The 21,112-nt window shown below is 39.5% G+C and overlaps 1 protein-coding gene across 2 annotated transcripts in view; it reads right to left on the bottom strand.

The window, feature by feature from the left end:
- LOC118776446 (potassium voltage-gated channel subfamily H member 1) overlaps nt 1-13,252 on the bottom strand; it is an 86,668-nt gene extending 73,416 nt beyond the window's left edge. Inside the window, exons 1-4 of one of the 2 annotated variants that reach the window (XM_036526807.1) lie at nt 12,991-13,252; nt 6,777-6,803; nt 4,170-4,293; nt 860-966 (exon numbers count right to left, since the gene is read on the bottom strand). In XM_036526807.1, coding sequence (XP_036382700.1) covers nt 860-966; nt 4,170-4,293; nt 6,777-6,803; nt 12,991-13,063 — 331 coding nt within the window. In that variant the 5' untranslated portion in view covers nt 13,064-13,252. The remainder of the gene's footprint in view (nt 1-859; nt 967-4,169; nt 4,294-6,776; nt 6,804-12,990) is intronic. The other variant, XM_036526815.1, reaches the window with a different exon arrangement.
- Between the last annotated feature and the right edge of the window lie 7,860 nt (nt 13,253-21,112).

Genomic DNA, 21,112 nt, shown 5'->3' with positions numbered 1-21,112 from the left:
CACCATTAGCACTGCTACTGTCAAACGCCTTGGCATAATCCTTGATAACTAACTGTCCTTCTCTTCTCAGGCTGTAGCAGTCAGTCGGGCGTGCAGATGCTTTGCGTACAACGTCTGCCCCTTCCTCACTATGTATTCTACGCATCTCCAAGTTCAGGCACTGGTCCTCTCATGACTGGACTATTGTAACTCCCTCTTTGCTTGTCTTCCTGCTTGTGCCATCAAACTCCTACAACTAATCCACAACTTGTCTACAACTTCCCTAAACATAGTCAAGTCATACCCCTCTTCATCTCGCTTCACTTGCTTCCTGTTACAACTTAATTGCGTCAAAATCCACCTCAATCCCCACCCCCTAACACCTGTTACTTGTATTACTTGCTGCTTATTTTATGTGTAATATCACAAAGTGTTTTGGATTCTGTGATCTAGTAATTGTGATGCATGGTAGTGTGTGTACTTAGCCCCCCTTAGTTTCTAGGCTGTCTAATCAGGTTAGCACAAGTTAACTTGTGGCAGTGCTTGAATGGTGTTGTGCTCACACTCACTGGTCTGGGAGTGTTCTCAGCCTGCTCTCAGCCTGGTCTGACACTGTTGCTCATTCAAATTGTATGGATATACCTCTGTTCTCTTGTGCTTGGATGTCGCTCTGGATTAGATTGCCTAAATTATTGTAATGTAATGTAAAAGATTCAGATATGCACATTTCTGTGGTTTATGATTTTTGTATTGGATTTGTTACACTATTTATTACTGTACTGCATGTGTTCCTTTAGGGACATCTAAATCAGTTCAAATCAACTCAAAAAGTCAAGTGCTTTGAAGATAGCTGTTAAATGAAAAATTCCCATTTACTTACGATTCTTCTTGTACATGAGAATTTCAAAAGAGTTCATCTCGTAGTTCTCAAAGGTCTGTCTCACTTTCTCACACGTTTCCTTATCTGTAAGTTCCCCATACATGAAGCTGGAAAACACACAAAGAGGTGGTTCCAGAACATGTGAACATACAGCATCTGTCAGTAAATTTGTTGGAATAAAAGGCAGTCTGCATAGGTAGAGCACTTTTGTTAAAAAAAGAAACAGACATGCATGATGTATTTGCTGTGAGCTACTAAAATTCAGTGATTTAAACATTTTCTATGCTATACTAAATATTGTGTGTCCATAAGAGTCTGGCAAACACCCCCCCCCCCCCCAAAAAAAATAAGTCAATAAATAAATAATGCGTGCAGTGCATAAATTAATGACATTTAATTCAAATGATTACACTATTTTACCCATCACTCAATGATCATAACAGCTCCTCTGTTATGGCTAGGCAGAACAATTGCACATCATCAATGTGGGATTATCCCCTATTATTTTTTCAGAGGTGGCAGTTTCAGATCCGAAGCTATGGCACATGGATCTACTGGGTATAAATACTAATGGTGGTGAGGCTCCACGGCCTTAATGTAAATAGCAAGGGGGAAAGCCATTAGAGTGATCACACAGCTGATGATCTGTCAGGGGGCTTAAGTCCACAAATGGGCTCTTGAGGATAGAGGCATGAGTGGATCAGTCACTGCTGGTTTTTGGGAATCCCAGTATTCCCATATTTGCTGACCATGGTCACTGACATTTCCCTGCATACGGGAGACTTGCTCTTAAACACACAATATCATACTTCAGGACACACTTCATACTAAGCCTGCTACACAGCTGCACTGTATAAATATGCCTTTAAAGTGCTTACATAACAATGTAGATAGTGTCCATCAAATAGCCAACAATTACACTTTTATTTCTCACCCAGAGCAAATGCCACGTAGAGATAAATTTAAACACTTCAACACGCCAGAGAACATTTCAAAGATGGAGCCGTTCACATAATGTTACCGTTATGCCATAATGTCTTGGTTGCCATCTCAGAGAAATAGATAAGACCTTCATTTTGCCACAGAAAAAAGGAAAACACTCCAGGAGGTATTTAAGTAGTTCAGCTTCCTGCGCGTGAACTGTTATCCTTCACTATAGCTAATCACTGTAGCGAAAGCAGGCTGTGAAAGCACTTATCCCCCACTAATTGCCTGGAACTGCAGGCAAGGACAACATTAATGGTTCCTTCTACTCCAACGTGTTGTTGATGAAGCATTGTGTACTGGAACAGAACACAGCACCTCCACATGGTACCAGCACCCCAGGTTTGGCAGGGCATATTCCTGATAGAGATTTAGAGCATAATCACTTCTGGTTTTCCTCTGCAGGTTCACTTTTCTCAGTGTGCCACCTTGTTTAAAAGGGTTTGTTAGTGGAGCAGGCTTCCAGAAGTTTGTGTATATCTTATTTCAACCAATGAGAATCCCACCGCTGGGCATTCTGTGATTACAGATACTCTCCATGAGATGTATGGTGCTTCGTGCCTCCCCATGCAGGATTAGTTTGACTGACAGTGGATACTGAATGGTGGATCCTTTCTCAGGGTTCACAGAGAGAGAAGAGTTCAGACTGTGCGTTTCTGCATTTGGGTAGACTTGTCCTGTTTACATCTAAAAACAGGTTAAGGGTTTATATTCTGTATAAGCCTGTGCAAGCATGACTCTTTCAGCTTTAAAATTAACAGATGCTCTTATCCAGAGCCACTTCCGCAGCTTACAGTTTTTACATGTTATCTTTTTTATACAGCTGGATATAGCTGGAGGTAATTCTGGTTAGGTACCTCGCCCGAGGGGATAGCAGCAGAACGCCACTTGGAATTTAACTGGAAACCTGGCATTGTTTCTTACCACTACAACCAGAATGCTGCTCCTGTTTATATAGGGTAGTGGGTTGTATAATTTTGTATGCCTGCCTCCAGACCATTGCTTAGGCTAATCATCCCTCCCAAGTACCTCAGCAGGAACACTTGAGCAAGAAGAAGAACACAACCGATGATGCAACACGGTTACAAAATTGATGACAACTTTCCTGCATAGGCAAGTACTTTTCTGCTAAAGGACTCTCAAGGGAGACTGGTACCATCCACTGCTCAGAGACTGTTTGTTTGCTTCTTGTCTTTGATTGCACTCAACAGCGTATGAAGAAAAGCGTTTGATTTTCTCTCTGGATACGGTGCTGAAATTATTACGCAGCACTCAAATTAATTTTGCAATTTTTAATAAGGTACGTCAAGTTACAGCAGATCTAAAAAAGTACTCTGTGGAAGTCTTTGAAGAGCTGTATAATTTTAAAGAATGGCTTCATTTCAAAATCAGACTTTAGCATTCTGCAGATGTAAAATTCACTGTGATTGACAGTGCAGATTGTGTTTGCTTAATTTGGAGGTCTGACTATCTTTTCCATTATTTGTGCACAGTTACAAAATGCAGTTACACTATGGTGTCTCAGATGCAACACAGATCAATCAAATCAAGTTAAGATGGGTTTTTTCAAGTTAGTCCCCCAATTCACTACTGTTTATTTTAATGTAAGCCTGACCTTATACAAAGAATGCCTGAAACTGTTGAGCGTAAACTTGGCAATTTATAGTAAAACAGGTTAATTGAAAACAATGGTATCAACAAACAGGCAACAACAAACAGAAAAAGCTACACTCTGAGGTCGACCTCATAATCTCCATGTATGATGTTTTCTTATCTATTTTTTCACATTTTCACCAAATTTATGTTATTGATATCATTGGTTTCGGTTGGATTTTTCAGCCTTTACTGCTTAAGACACATTTTATTTTTTAAGATTTCAGTTCAATTCAACCCTAATGCACTGTCTTTCGCAGGGGAAACCAGTATTTCAAAGCACAGAGTTTACATTTTCTCTTTCTGTTTGTAATGTTCCTTTATCACTGGCAGTGGACTCGTGACAGTTAAGGAGCTTGAAGCTCCATTAAATGGCATCTATAGCAAGGTTTTGTTCTTCCAAGCATGGCCCAATGCTGAATTTAAACTGGCTTTGTTTCCAAATAAGTACACATCTAGATGACATTGCACAATGTAACACCAATACTTCAGAATGGTAATTTTCAAGTCTTTGCAATTCTAAATGAGTTTGTTTATTCCTCTTTTGAGATGAATGCAATTGAATTAGCATTGAGGAGCATGCATTGTAAAACAGTTCATAAAGGTTGTACTTACAAATCCATAAAGTATTTCCAAGCAAGAACGCACAACAGAAAGGTGGGGAGGAGAGTACCTGCAAGTGCTACTTTTTTGCATAACTTCAGCCCGATGGTAGCCTGAGAGCTTGCAGAATCCATCATTACTGTACACGATGGGCCAGTCCACAATCTGAGCATTACCCAGAACAAAATTGGTGTCTGTTGAGGACAAAACGAAGAAGCACAGGTGCGGATTACCATCCAAACAGGAACAGGGTGCCTGCCTAAAATAGTCACTACATGTAAAGCATTCAGAGAAAAGCTAGCAACACCTCCAAGTGCTCAATGACAGGTCATATCTTTGACTAAAGGCTGAGCCTGCACTTACACATAAAATGAAAATGAAATAAAAACAAATATATAGTACTATATACTATATACTGGGGTAGTCTGACATACAGCTCATTATAAAACATAAATATGAATTAGGGTGAGAGTGACTGAATCTGGAAAAAGAAAAAAAGATTCCTTGGGGTTGTGTGATGGTGATGAAATCTCCAAAGTAGAATAATTAATCTTATGTCCAAAAATGTTAGCGATGTACTTTCTCAACGAGGTAATTACAGAAGGTCTAATGAAAATATAATGGAAACCAAAACCAATACCACTACTGATGTTCAATGCAATGTATGATGAAATGTAGAATAAAAATATAAGAAATATACAAGTATTAATAAAAGTCTAAATATGCATACATGACAGCTATTTATGATATGACACATATTGTATTTGATATTTCAGCATCTATAAGACTATATGCATAGGCTCTTGAGGTCTCTGACAGTTTACAAAGTAGTCAAGCTGCTAAAATTAGGAAACCATGTCATACCTACACATTAACAGGAATCTGAAATAAGGGTGTTATTTATATGTAGGTTGCTATTTCATGTCAAAAGGGTTCATTGATTCCTTCTGGTTCTCTGCTATTCTCTGATGTAGCCACAATTTACTGTTTACTCATATTATTCATTAATACAAAATAAATTACATATATATGAAAATGTACATTATGACAAAATCATTATAATGTGCATTATAGTGTACATTTTTCTATTACTCTATAGTGTGGAATTAGCTACTACTCTACTTTCTTCCCTTTTTCACAACTTTTAGAATCATCCAGTCAGAATCACCTCTTGCACTATAGAAAGCTCCCCTCTCCACAAACATATCTATCCTCATGCAAAAAGCGTAATAAGTGACTAAAGCAAGGCAATCCTCTGACACACTTACATGGAGCAACAACTAATATTCACGCTACATTTCCCACAGTGGACCACAGTGGTGCAAATGCTGACTGAGGAATAGGTACATCTCCACTGATGTCATCCAAGAAATTCACAGGTGCCTCACAAGCTGCTAGAGGATGCCAATGCGAGGGGACGAGAGGACCCTGGCCCATGAAACCCAGCCTACCCCAACCGAAGGAAGCCAACTGTTCTCTGCCTGCCATTGTTGGTGTAAGAACCAAACTGTAGGATTCACCCTGTGCTCAGAGCAAGCGCCTTTATTGGATGATCCACTCCGAATGCCTTTAATTACTGAAGAATCATACACATAAACACACTCACACGAGGTCCATGGAATGTGTACCCTCATCAGACAGGGATATGTTATTTTATGGCATTATGAGTGGGACTTCAGTCCCATGCGAGCTGTACACATTCTTGCAGGTATTATTGGAACCTCTCCTTGTGTTGTAGATACAGCCTGCTTTCTCCACTCTCAGACTCAGACAGGTATGGCGATCACAGTAACAGACTGTGCGGAGATGTCCCAGTGTTGTCTCCATAACAGGACAACACTGCTAAACACTTAAGACATGAAAATAGCAACCTGGAAAAAGAGCTCCAAAACTAGCTTTAATATATTCACCAGGTGAAATTTCTCATAAAGAGTTATCCCCAATTAATATAGTAAAATAAAGGGTGGCAAAACATTATTAACTAACACACCTTCAATGCTGGTCTATTTAATGATACGAACAGCAATGGCAATATGACTAAAATAAACGTAGAACTGACCCAGAATCAAGACACAGTATCAAAACACTGGTGCACTGTACACAGGGACTAAAGCAGCCCATGGGACTTCAGGCATGTGAATACATTATGCTTTACATGAATGACACCATAGAAACAGTGGGGTGTACAAGGTGCTGGAGAAAGACATGTCACCTAACAAGCAAATTACAAAACTACAGGACTTTTTTTCTAAATACAGACAAGCACTACTAATATTGGAACACACACAAAACATTATGGAGGTAGGAGTTCCATGCCAATATTTGTTATTTTACAATGGTTATCATCGATAATATATTAATATGAGAGTTACTGAATAGTTCAAATGTACAAAATAGGTTAGTTTTATCACACAGAATGAAGTTACTGCATTCCATGTGAAATATTAATTATTAACATGTTAACCCCACACATATGAGAAACAAAAATGTAGGGATAAGAAAAAGTAATGTACCGCAAGGAAAGAAATGGGAACAATTGATTATATTGTGTCATTTGTTTCGGGGGGCAAAACTTTGTAAATTAACATAGATTGGTATAGAACATTATAACACTGTAACAGATGATTAGAGAGGAGAATAAGAGGAGCATAACACCACTGCAGAACATTGTGTATACCTGTCTGTCTATGTGATAATGTCCATACTGAAAATTTAAAAAGAAAAATGGTTAAGGCAAGGAAAGCAAAGCTGTGCATAAAACATTAAACTGTCTGCCACACAGAGAGCTATTTATTCCTTCCACATTGCAGCTTGTCCTAAATTCTAACATATTTAAGCAAATGGTACTTCTTGTGCAGACAATATTTTTGTTTATTCTCTGTGACTTCTGATACATGATTAAAAGACAAAGAAATGCATTCTAAAATGCATTGGTCAAAGTTAAGGACAAACTAGAGAGCAGAAGGAAAAAATAGACTCTTCAGTGAGATTAATATGGTATTTCAAAATTTTTGAATTTTCATTCACAGGAGTCGCACTGTGCACCGCTTTATGCATGGCTTGCATTGCATAAAGCAAACACCATAGAAATACTTATCCATGAACTGCCATATTTACATCAGAGGACTGGGCATAATCCCCAGAGAACTTATCTGTGAGCAATGAAGCACAAACTACAAGGCCCTTAGCTTTGCAAATTCTTCCTATCACAGGCTTGTTCCTAGGATGTGCAGCTACAATTGGTTAAGTCAGCTTTATAAGGATCATTGACTTGCCTTTTGTGTTTGGTGAATCCGTCTATATGGTCTCCTATATATATATATAGTTTCCCTGAGATCCATTTTCAAATGCATGGGGATTTTAAGCAAATGTTATATTCATCCAGTAATGACATCATCAGTTGAAGTTTAGGAAAATTGAGAATACAACGATTTCTACCAATACAGATAAGACATAGAATTGATCTTAGAAAGCCTACACACCCTTTCAAAATTCTTGTTTTTGTGTCTTAAAGGCTGAGACCAAGGCAAATGAAGTCAGACTTGTTAAAGCTTTACTTACACATTGTAACAAACAATATCAAAGTGAAAATCAAATGTCTCAGTTTTTCAAAAAGTATAAAAAATGAAAAACTATGAATGTCCTGGTTGCACAAGTCTACACACCCTTAAATTAGTATTTAGTTGAAGCAGCTTCTGCTTTGATAACTGCAGTGAGTCTGTTTGGATAAGTCTCTACCAACTTCTCACATCTAGATTTTGGAATTTTCTCTCATTCTTCTTTGCAGTGCAGGCCGAGTTCACTTAAATTGTGAGGGGAGCACTTACGAACAGCTCTCTGCAGGTCAGTCCAAAGATTCCAATGGGGTTGAGATAAGGCCTCTGACTGGGCCATTCCAGAACACTGATCTACCCTTTTTTCAGCCATTTCGCTGTGGATTCAGCTGTGTGCTTTGGGACATGGTCAGGTAAAATTCCTCCCCATGTTCAACTTTTTTTCCAAGAGTGCAGCATGTTTTTTTCTAAAATGTTTCAGCATTTTGCACTATTCATTTCCCCTCTATCCTCACTATAGCTTCTGTTCCTGCTGAAGAGAAACAGTCCCATAGCATGATGCTGCCACCACTATGCTTGACAGCAGGGACTGTGTTCTTGGGCTGATGGGCTGTGTTGGCTTTGCACGAAACACATCATTTGGATTTAAGGCCAACAAGTTCTACCTTAGTCTCGTCAGACCACAAGACCTTTTTTTCACATGGCAACAGGAGTTCCAAAGATTGGATGTTCTTCTTTGTGACAAGTGGCTTCCATCTTGCCACTCTACCCCACAGCTCAGAATTGTGGAGAACACATAAAATTGTTGCTATGTGCATATGGTGGCCAATTTTTGCCTTGAGATCTTTGTTGTTGGCAATTGGGCCGGGCTGTCCGGGGCTCGGCCCCGGCACATAGACATACGTTCTTCTATGTCATCAGGGGACGCTCACCTGCGCACATCTTCAACAATGTATATATTTTTTCTTGTTCTTAATAATTCAAACAATGACTAAAACACATTTCCTGTACCTGTAGGCCTCAAGGAAATAAAAACAAGAAATTTTTAAAGGGTGTTTAGACTTTCTAGATCCACTGTCTGTCTGAAATAATAATAGAATACAGTTGTTTTAAATAAGTACAGAAATTACAGAAATAAGTATATTCTCTTAGGTTAATAAACTAAGAGAATGGCTTCACTGGCAAAACAGATTAGTCCTAACATATTCTTACTTACTGCAGTGAATTGTATCTCTCAGTCTGATAACTTACAATTCAGTTTTTTTTTTTTATTTTGCTGTCTTGAGTCTGTAGTCTTGAGTCTTCACTGTAATATTAGCCTACCGTTTCCACTGTGTATTGATGTGGAAATTAAAATTCTTCGATCTAGCTAGTTAGGATAATGTGTCTTCAGTGAGTGCACATGTAGTTGCTATACAGGAGAGTGCACTTACAGAAAGATTTTATTGTCATCAGCTGTAGTTTTGCGCACTGCCGACAGTATCTAGAATGTTTCCGTACACTGGCATGCACTAAGAAATAATCCAGCTCAGAAAAACTACAGGATTTTTTCCTGAAATAATCAGAATTACTTCAAATGATCACAGGTCACAAGTCAGTTCACTTTGGGTATGATTTGAATGGTGAATGGTTAGACCTGAGCACAATTACAACTCCCATTAAAGGGTGTGTAACTTGCAACCAATGTGTTTCAGTGTTGTATTTTAAATTAACATTCAGAAATGTGGCCTTTTCTTTTTACTTTGATGTTGTGGGTTACCATGTCTAAATGAAAGTGGGGAAAAAACTGGATTTAATGGGTTTTCATTTCAGGCCTCAAGGAAATAAAAACAAGACATTTTTAAAGGGTGTTTAGACTTTCTAGATCCACTGTCTGTCTGAAATAATAATAGAATAAAGTTGTTTTAAATAAGTACAGAAATTACAGAAATAATTATATTCTCTTAGGTTAATAAACTAAGAGAATGGCTTCACTGGCAAAACAGATTAGTCCTAACATATTCTTACTTACTGCAGTGAATTGTATCTCTCAGTCTGATAACTTACAATTCAGTTTTTGTTTTTATTTTGCTGTCTTGAGTCTGTAGTCTTGAGTCTTGAGGCTGTCATAATGTACACAACAACAGGGGAAAATATTTGCTTTTTGGAGTTATGTTTTTTATACCCCAAGAGTGTGTCATGCGTCTTGCAAATTCGTCCCTTTCATTCCTCCCTTGCTTTGCCCTAAACTGTACTTGGAATGTCCTATATTAAATTGAGGGGCAGCCCTTGAGCTTAGATCCATGTAATGGAACTTATTTTTATACCCCCCCCTTTTTCACCCCCAAATGTTTTTGTAATTGCCAACAGAACTCACTGCACTTGAAAAAAAAGCTATCCTCCACTACAGATGCACTCCAACACAACTCCTTTTCACACTCCAAGTCCCACAGTGCACTAAGTGAAATGGGTGTCCATTGAAGGATAGGTGCTACATCACTGACATCATCCAAGCAACTTGCAAGAGACTGATGACTCACAGGATAGCTGAGAGTGGTGTGACAAGGGAACCCTGGCTAGCCTACCCGCCCCTACTGTCAGTAGAAAAACCCACTGCCATGGGCTCCTGGTCATTGCCCTCAAATGACACGGCCACTTCAAAATACAGGCTGTCGGACTTGGCCTATACTCAAGACAAGTGCGTGGCCAACTGAGCCCACATATTGTGAAACTTAGGATACCTTTCATGGTGTTACCAGCAATTTCTTTCCTGATTTAATGACTTTTCAGACCCAGACAGTTTTCCAATTTTAGTGTTTCATAAGATTAGCTTGTGGACTGGGACATTTATTCAAATGGTACCTTTACTAAGGGGCCCCCATGTGGCTCAGTTCAAAAATGTCATCAGCAAGCCTTAGCCCTACAGCCAAGGTATCCCAAGTTTCCCAACTCAGAGAAGCAGATATCAAAACGTTAAACAACTGCACTAGTGTCAGGGTTTGTGAGGTTCAGCAAAGGAGGGAAAGCAAAGTGCTAGGGCTCTCTCTGTGAGGACAGTTTACATGTATAGATGGCTTGTCTTTGCATCTTTTAGACAGGCGGACCCCCTGTGTTGTCTAAAGCCTCTGATTCTGAGGTTCCTGCATTAGTTGGACAGCAGCAATTTGACATAAACCCTTACAGGGATCTCAGGCAGTACGACTGGGGGCTTCCACACTGTCCACTTGATTGAAGTATATGCAGCAGATATGCAGACTTTGCCGTCCACATTTTCCAGATTCTACTGTTTGAATATTCCCATCGACCCTTCTATTAGGTCTAAAGTGTTTGGTGCCTTTATTTCCATGGTTTCTGGGGGCATGGTTTTGGTACATATGCTGATATCCAAGTCTGGATGTGTGCAGTAGACTCTGTAAGCAGGCCATGAACATCCACCTTGGACAGTGCCTGGTGACTCAGTTTTGTTTGCATCTGTGGCACTTTACAGAACCTGATTTATGTATTACAACTTGCTTTTTTTTCCGAGCCATAGCCTCTACCAATTCTGAGAGCTTTCCCCTCCAGGTGATTCTCATTCCCTGTATATAGATTGATTGTTCCAAGCTGCAGTGTCTGGCTGAGTTGTGAGCATGCTGTTATGGGACCTAGTTTGGTTGATGAAGACCCGTACTGTATTTGTTTGTCTCAATGTTGTGCTCTACCTTTTCCACCTTTTCCACCAGCATCGCAGTCACTTGGCGGGGCATGTGCATTCCCTTCCTAACTACATGTCACACAGAGTATTGAATTTTGTTAACACAACTCAGTGACTGTCTTTCTACAGAACATAAGGTCAGCTAAGTAACCTTGCTCTCTAAATGAAAGACAGGCTCTGGGCTATGTTGTCACTCTGAATACAAGCAATAAAAGAAAGCAATCCATGAGCTATTCAGAAGGATATAAAAATAGCTTTGAGAGTATTTATATTGATCAGAGGTAGTATTGTTTTTCCTTTTTTGGAGGGCAAATCTATGGGATATGCGGAGGAAAAATGCCACCCCTGATGTGGCCACGTATGCCATGTATATGCCATGTATGCTTTGCAAACTAAGCATAAGCTTTGACTAATATCAATTAAATAAGTGAAATAAGCAATAATAAGAGACAAGAGCAAATAAAACGTGATATTTACATTTAATCTAAGGTTTAATAAAACAGATGGAGTGAGCTGGAAAGGCTGGATTTTACAAATTCGAGATACAGTTTTATTCAGTGGAATTATTGCTGTAGTTTAGTGAATTGTTTGATTATAGGATGTGTCATGGTGTTTGGGAGAACAGGGTTAACAGGAATGGGGAAAGAAAGAATTAGTCACCTGTTGTATTATCAATGGCGTGAGCAATTTGCCTGAAATACTTGGAAACATTTAGCAGCACTTAATAAACCACTGTCCATTTAAGAGGCATATCCACACTATTGATACGCTGCTGTTGGGGGTAATATTCTTTAAATTCGTTTCCTCAAAAGCCTCAATTACAATCACTATACAATTATAAACGAGAAACTTTTTCTATTAAGCGACACAAACGTCCCCAAAACCATTCAATGGCTATCAATGTTTCTGAAACCTGTGCTAATTTGCGAAAAAAAGTATTGCCAACAAAAAACTAATAACGTGAACCAAACCCTTAATACAAGCAAATTATACTACATAAGTGACCAAATGACATTATTTTTCTTTTTCGGAAAGTGTTGCTCTATTTTCTACCAACACAACGTACATGCCTCAAAACATGGTGAATGTCCTTACAAGATCACACAGCCGCGAAGGAGGCTTGCATTGATCTCATACACAACGTTCAGCATAATCAAAGAGACACCTATTAATCTAAATGTATGCATTTTTCCGAGTATCCCATAAACGTGCGTTTTGTTGCAATTATTGTAATGATAATGGTGAATATATTGGTATGGACAAATTATATTATATTGCTTTACCCATACGTAAACGTGAGACAAAAACAATTACTGAATTGACTAATACCTGATATTAAAACTGTCGTTCACCAATAGTATTGGGAACATTTTCCCAGCGAAACATACAACTTTTCTTGTGCCTTAAAAAGCGGAAGCATACTGCATGGTTATTTACAGCTGATTTGTGTTGCAGTTAAGTAGTCTTACACCGACATAATTTTCCAAGTATTCTTACAATTTAACAGCAAAAAAAATCCTAAAGCATCGAAACATCCAGATTCACTTTGCAACAAAAAGATCCTACCTCAGTTCCGTTAGTATTAAACTGAGCTTGAGCTAATTATCAACATTACTAAAATTCATTAGCAAAAACAAAAGACATAATGCACAAGTATTTCTTACCGTTAGACCGTCGGACAATATTCTCTAGAAAAGTGTTCTGAGGGGCTACAAGTCCTCTCCGTCCGCCTGCCATCCCGACTGGTCATTCAGTCTGGATGAAGAAGGTTCGGCGTACTAGGATGCTAAAACTATCCGCAGGCTAGACCTTCGGTCTGATTTCTTCATGGTCCCAGGTCCAACTGGGATCGAGGTACAGGTCGCCTCTCACGACGCCTCACGGAGCCTGAGATTGTGCTCCCCCTGCTGAGGAAGACTTGAAGCCACGAAGGGTAAATCACATCTGGGATTTCCCGGAGTACCAATAAGATGGGCACGCATGTCGACTCCCTCTCATTACCACAAAGTTTCACTTCCCTCTGCTGGAAAATGTAGGAATTGCAGTTTTGCAGTCTCAAATTCTTGATTTGAGAATTTTTGAAATTTCCTAAAAGAAAAACCTCAATACTCACCAACACCATGCAATAGTCATGAAACGTGTTATGCATCACAAACAATCATTTTGTACATTACACAACTGAAGTCCACCATATTGCTTTTTTCAATAATTATGTGATTCCTAACACTGCTTTAAAAGATACCCTCAGATAGTCAATACAAAACGGGCTCTATAAGATAAAATATTTATACATAAAGAATATTTATGCATAAAGATATTTATGTAGAGAATGCTTCTATCAGCAATTCCGTCAGCATGAAATATGGTATTTTCAACTCTATTAATACTATTGTATTTTATACTGTGCATCAAAAGAAATGTATTATTCTACTTTTGCATATATGGTTAAAAATAGAGTATCAAAATCTGTATATGGATCGAAGGCAACTGTTTGATAAACTAATCATTCTTGACTGTCATCTTACAATATTATATTACAGTGCCTTATTCACAAAAGTTAATTTAACACAAACTCGATGTGCCGTGGACTACTGTAGCCGTTTGTCTCCACCTGCTGGTCGGCATAAAAACTAACCGGTAAAAGAATATGGTTAATGTAAGAGCCTACAGGTACAAATTATCACAGATCGAATGTAAGGAGATTATTTGATGGCTTGATGTCAACATGCAGTTGTGAAATTTGAATTGAAAACCAAGACTGACATATCCTGTGCCAGTGATATCACACGTAAAACCAGCCCTTCTGCAAATGGCTGCGCAGTTAATTTTTGGACTTCCACACTCTGTAATTATGTTGAATGCAGAACATCAGTTTAGTTGCTGTCTTGAGCGTCACACACCTCTGAGCAAGGCCAGGAAAGAGCAATATTTTGCTGTTATCATTTGATAATGTTTCAGAAAGTTAAACACCCCAGGGATGAATCATCAATATCTCTTTTCAGATGAAGCAGACCTAATTGAAAAACAGCTACCCTTACCAAAGTTGGCCTACTGCTAAATCCCAATCCAATATCTATACCCTTAGCCCCTTCCCATCACTTTTGCACATTGCCACTGATCCAGTAGTTTGTTTTCTGAGTGAAGCACTTGTAACAGAACCTTTTGTTACAGCTGGAAAATCTGTGGAGTTTTCCTAAAAGGATTGTGGGTTCTTTTGAGCCTTCTCTGTGTTGTTGCATACCTACTCCAGATCTGCTCCAGGGTATGCCACATTTGGAGAACATAACAGAGCATTGTGGGGGTTGGTCTTCTAAAGATTTTTAAGGGCTCTAATATGTCCTTTTGTTATAAGAGTTCAGAAGGTGAGGTCCTGGTGCTCCCAGCAGGCAGCAGTAATAGAAACCAGCAATCACAATCCTTCTTATTTTCAAAAACATTTCTTCAACATGGGTTTCAGGGTTCAGTAATAATGCTCCATCAGACTATCAGTGTTGTGATGGTATGGTGTATATCCCATTAATGCCCAGTAGACAGCAGAAACAGCCTTGTGGGTTATTCAATATTGCAGTAAAAAGGAAAACTCAGATCTTCATTTACAGTTTGAGAGGCTTCCTTCAGGCCCTTTGTTTAGAATGACCATGGCCACTAAAAATGGAGGCTATAGAAAGCCTTTGTCCCAGATGTTGTAAATTTATACCTAAATTTTGTCATTTGGCAGAGGTGCTTATCCAGAGCAACTTCCAAAGTGCAAGTACAAACTGCATTTAACAAAACATTATGAAATGTACAAAACAAAGACACAGTTAGGCATATTCAAACATGTAAATGTCAAACAGCGCTGAGATCATGAAAATTATGTGCATGATTTAACACCTAACTGAAGCACAACATCTCCATTATTATGAGAATGAAAACTACAAAACTACAATACATAAAAATTACTTGAAAGGGAATGAGAAATCACTCTAGGTTAGGGTAAATGAGGTAGTCTGAGGAGGTAGGTGTGATGAAATGTGGCTAGTGATTCAGCTGTTCTGACAACAACAGGAGGCTCATTCCACTACATAGGGTCTAAGATGGACAAAGGATGTGACTGTGATGCCTAATTGCAAGAGGGGGGAAAGCAGCCATCCTGAAGAGGTCAAGCACAGTGGCCTGGCTGGTATGTAGGGTCTAATGATGGATTGAAAATAAGGGGAAGCCAAACCTTGCACTGCTGGTGGCATTTTGAAACGGACACGAGCCACCAGTAGGCAGTGGAAGGAAATAAGGATTGGTGAAATTGTGGGAGAATATGGGGACATTGTGGACCAACTGAGGAGCAGGAGGGGTTTGATCACTCTTGCAGGGAGGGCATTGAGCAGAGAGTTACAGCAGACCAGACAGGAAAGGACCACTAGGAGCTGGGTGGAGTCGCTTGTACGGACAGGGGGGATTCTTCTAATACTGCACAGGAAGAATCTTCAGGCTTTACTGACTGTTGCTATGTGCTAATGTAGGTCAGTCCACCCCAAGGCTCTTCACAGGCTGGGAGGCTGACACTGTGGTATATTACAGGGCAATAATCAACTCCTGGAAAGGAGAAGACTTAGCTGGGATTTACAGAAGCGCTGTCTTGAATAAAATTGAGCTGCACTAACCATTCTTGATGAGACATCAGCTAGGCAAGCTGAGATGCATGACGAAAGCCAGGTGTCTACCAGAGTAAAAGAGAGGAACAATGGAAGGTTATGAGCATAACAGTGAAAAGAGAAACCATGAGAATAAATGACAGAGCCATGTGAACTTGTACATAAAGAAAACACAGGGGGTGGGGACTGAACTCTGAGGGACTCCTGTAGTAAGACTCTGAGGCATTGAAATGGCACCTCTCCAGGACACCTAACAGGTAAGATTAGACCCAGTCAAGAACACTACCTGACATGCCCATAGCTGTCAAGGTAGACAGGAATACATGGTGGTTTACTGTGGCTCACATTACACCTCTCTTGGTCTCACTCCACTGGCTCCCTGTAGCTGCCTGCATCATGTTCAGGGCTTTGGTGCTTGCATACAGGGCGACCAACAAAACTGAACCTACCTACCTGAACTCACTGCTGCAACCCTATGTTCCCTCCCGACTGCTATGCTCTCCCACCGAATGGCATCTGGTGGTCCCATCGCATCATGGTGTAAAATCACTATCCAGGACTTCCACCACCGTTGTCCCCGATGGTGGAATGAACTTCCACACTTCATCCGTTCTGCCGAGTCCCTCTCTGTCTTCAAGAAACATCTGAAGACACAGCTCTTCTGCACTTAACTGAGCACCTGAAACACCATATGGTTTTTCGCTTCTGTTGTATTGTACCTCACTTGTAAGTCGCTTTGGATAAAAGCGTCTGCCAAATGAATAAATGTAAATGTAAATGTACTGTATCAAGGGCCACAGAAATGTATAGGAGGATTAAGAAAGCAGCTTGGGAACCAGCTCTTGCAGTGTGAGGGACATTTATCACAGAAAGAGGGGCTGTATCAGTACAGTGGCTAGCCTTGAAACCAAACCGGTTGGGATAATGCAGGTCATTCTGTGTGAGAAAGACAGTTGATTCAAAACTGCATGTCCAAGGGTTTGAGAGGAAAGCGATAAGGGAGACAGGGCAGTAGGTTTGAACAGTAGTTGGGTCCAGTGTTGGTTTGTTGAGCAGGGGTGTGAAATGAGCCTGCTGGAAGACAAAGGGAACACACCCAGTGGTCAGGGAGTTGGTGACAAGAGAGGGGATGAATGGAACAATATCACATTATATATTCTGATGAAGAGGGTGAACTGGGTCAAAGAAGCAAATAGATGAACAATGAGACATCTAGAGTTTGAATATCTCTGTGTTTGTGAGTGGGTAGAATATGGATAGGGCAGTGTGAGCAACACAGGGGTGGTGGCTGAGAGAGTGGGTCTATTAAATAGCAAAATAATGCGCAATGGCAGCCTTCCATTTTTTGTTCTAAATTTCACACACCTTACCTTGCACTTTTTAAATGTACAATTTCATATCAATCTACAATGGTGCCATGAAGTGTTCACTGAGCAGATTATGGTCAATATTCTATCATCGGTAGAATCTCTGCCAGCAACATTTGCTCAGATATATAAATGAGTTCTAATATGTAATCTATACAATTAATTTATGGTGATTATTTTATGCTTCATGGGAGCTGAATTTCTGCTTCAGGGTGGACAAAAGTTACACTATATACAAATATATACCTGCCTTAATGTCTTAGAGACATGAGAGACTGTAACACTGTACCCTGTTTAATAACTGATAAAACCTGCATCTTAAGTATGATTGAACATCAGTGTCTAAGAATTGTGTATGACAATTCACAGTTTATATGGTCTTCTATATTCATCTACAAATTAATCGATGGAGAATATGCAATACAGAAAGATCACAATAAATCTGAAAGCTTGCAATTTGCTCAGTTCAAACCCACCTCATCACCTTTGATCCTTCCACTTGAAGTCGTACTTGAGTCTTCAGTTTACTCAGTCATCAGCCAATCAGAAGCAAGTTCAAAGTTCAAAAAGTTCAAAGTTTTTTATTTGTCACATGCCAAGGTACGATGCACAGTGCAGTGAAATAATAGTTGGAAAATTTGCAAAACACAACAGAAAAAAATATAATTTACTCACAATCACAACTCACAATAGAAAAAATATTAAAAAAGAAATAACTTAAGGAAGATATAAAACACAATAGAAAAATGTGCAAGACATAGAAATATGTGCAAAATGAAGTTAGACTCCAGTATGAGCTGCATTTAGTGTTCTGATGGCCTGGGGGAAGAAGGTCCTACGGAGCCTCTCAGTATTGGCTGCGGAGGCATCTGCCTGACCGCAGCCACTGAAAGAGTCCATAAGGAATAAACCACACCAACCTGTGCACCCTCTCCATAATAAAACACACCTCTGGTGACAGAGCCACCTACAAAACTCCAGATCCTAGTGTGTAATAATTTGGACACAGGATCACCATACAGTTCAGGTACTCACACATGCAAAATGAGTCAAAATGGGCACACAGGATCATTCACCAGTGGGCAATCAGAAAGCAATCTCACCCACAGTTTTCTCAACTCTCCACACCACACAGACCTGAAGGCTTCTTTTACATGCCCTTGGTGAACAGGCAATCCATAACAGATGTGCGCAACAAGGGGCAGTGCTAAAAGCTTGGAGGCTCATCCTCAAGTAAGACCACCCCTAAATGATTTGAATATAATGCTGCATTTGCTTTTTCTGCTTAAGCCAGGGCTGCCTGCCCAGAAGAATAGTGCATGGAGGTGTACTGTCATAGCAGGAATTTACAATATGCCACCGATAACAGGGTGTTTTTGCACACAAAATAAAGCTGTTCTGGTACTTTCTAAGATCTAAGATCTGTTTCCCCACCCCAGTCCTATGTCTTTCACTTAGTGAAAAATGATTGATTGTGATCCAGGTCCTGTAGCTGTATCAAAACTCCTGCTTTGATATATCTTCCTTATTGTGCATTCAGTCTTAAAAGACATTGGTAAATACTAAAGAATGATTTTAAATAAGATAATGTTATTTATTTTTATTTTAATGTTATGTTATATTATTTTCTCACAAAGACCATACACAGGCCCTAAGAAAACGACAGATCAGTAATTTAGTCATTTGCTCATGGGCTGATCCATCACTAACTGCTAAGAAATTAGAATGACTAATTCTGTTAATGGATGCATTAATCATGTTTAGTCTAACGTTGGAAGGTATTTTATATTTCACAAAATTTGAACAATCCGTTGCCTATTATAGCTGAATTTTAGGTACGTTTTTTTTTTTTAGTTTTGTTCTTATTTGACAAATAACCAAAACATAACAAAATAATTAAAAAAAAAAAACATTAAAATGAACGTTTTTTCTACCTTTGTCACATAATATGGGAAATTAAACATTGCCATTAACGCACGCAGTTTTCATTGTTTTATTGAAATATCTCATACAAGTAAAAATAATGACATTTTGTGTAGGTGGCCCGCAGTAGAAAAATGTGACGACACACTGAAACGTCTGTTTAATGGATACGTATACAAATCAACTCAAAGAATAAATACACAAAGACACAAATTAAATATTTCGAGCTAGCTCCAAGTTCTGAATGTCGGTGCAGTAACGTCAGTTGACATGCTCACGTGACAGCCCTGTCGCAAAACCCTCTCCTCTGTTTCCTGCTTTCGACTATACAGCGCAGCAACCGTGCAAACTTGTAGCTGTAACTGCACCTAGAGTATGAACGCGCATAACATATTGCTGGGGAAACCAGAATCGCTTAAGAGTATTGACTCGGTCTGTTAAACTAGTATGTTAACACTGTTGACACTTTCTGCCTCATAGTATGTATCTCGAAATAAATCGCAGACTTTTATACGCGGTGGTAAAATGATGATGTACACAACCACCTCGAGACTCCTGGTGTTCGTTATTCCACAATACCTGAAATGGCTTCTAATTTTGCTGGAACCTTTGCACATGCGTACAAACACTACCCTTCATTTGGAGCCGTAAAATAACACAGAAGAAGTGGTTCTTGCGGCACGTTTTGCAGCAGACCTTAATATGTTATGGCATTGGTATTGTGACGGGGGAACGGTAGCTAGGTAGGTAGCGAAGAAATCAGCCTCATTATAACGATCTGGAGACGCGTTTCCGCTGCTTAATTTCGCGCTGAAGAACGAAAATAAGCGTGAGTTTTGGGTCTTGCTTTCTGTCAAAGATTCCATCCATTCCCTTTGTCTCTATCCTCATTGAAATGTATTAGTTGAATTCAACATAATGGTTAAGGTCAGAGAACTCTCCGAGGACTGCAGGCAAATGGTCATTCACCTCCACAAGTTGGGGGATGGCTATAAAAGAATTCACAAAAAGCTCAATCTTCCGCTTTCCTCTGTAGTGTCCATTATTAAAAAATTTAAGGTCACTGGTACAGTGGCAACCCTGCCAGGAAGAGGACGCAAGTGTATTTTACCACCACGGGCTGTGAGACAAGCGGTTCTCGAAGTAACCGTAAATCCAAATACAACAGTTGGAGATCTCCAAAACAAACTGGCATCTTCAGGATACAAAGTGTCAAAAAGTACCATCCGCCGTCGCCTGCACGAATGTGACATACGTGGCCAAGCAGCAAAGGAGAAGCCTATTCAGAAGGCAAACCACAAAAAGAATCGACTTGAATTTGCTAAAATGCAGCCACTTTCTCATCCTCTCCGAAACAAGACTACTCGAAGGAATAGGCACGGTTTTTGCTGAGCCTGTCGTTTTCACAGTTCTTTAATAGAAAGGAAACAGGTGACTCGTTCTTGGATAATTCCCATATATAAGTAGCCAGCAGTTCTTCATGAGGAGGGGGTGTGGGAGAGGGAAGATGTACCTTGGGATAAAACATCTTCATCCTACATTGCTGGTACTTTTTAATATGTCCATCGCACAAATTAATTACAGTACTCGCGTTTACAGTTCGTATGGTTATAAACCGAAATGCCTACCAATCGATCATCTCATCACTTTACCAAGGATTAATGAAAAATAAACCAGTTTTCTGATATCTGACGAATTTTACACAGTTATTTTAAAGATAGCTATGTTGATTCATTGACAGCTCGCTCAAAAGTAGACTCCTAGCTCTTCTGCCATTGGGTAGCTAGCCACTTAGCCATTATCTTCATCAATTTCTCACACTGTCGTTGACTGCAAACAATAAAAACATAACTGAGCAAAAGAAC

The sequence above is a fragment of the Megalops cyprinoides genome, chromosome 1 (genome assembly GCF_013368585.1).
Source record: "Megalops cyprinoides isolate fMegCyp1 chromosome 1, fMegCyp1.pri, whole genome shotgun sequence".
NCBI classification, from domain to species: Eukaryota; Metazoa; Chordata; class Actinopteri; order Elopiformes; family Megalopidae; genus Megalops; species Megalops cyprinoides.
The sequence above is the reverse complement of the archived record's forward strand: the minus strand, read 5'-3'. Positions and strand labels throughout refer to the sequence as shown.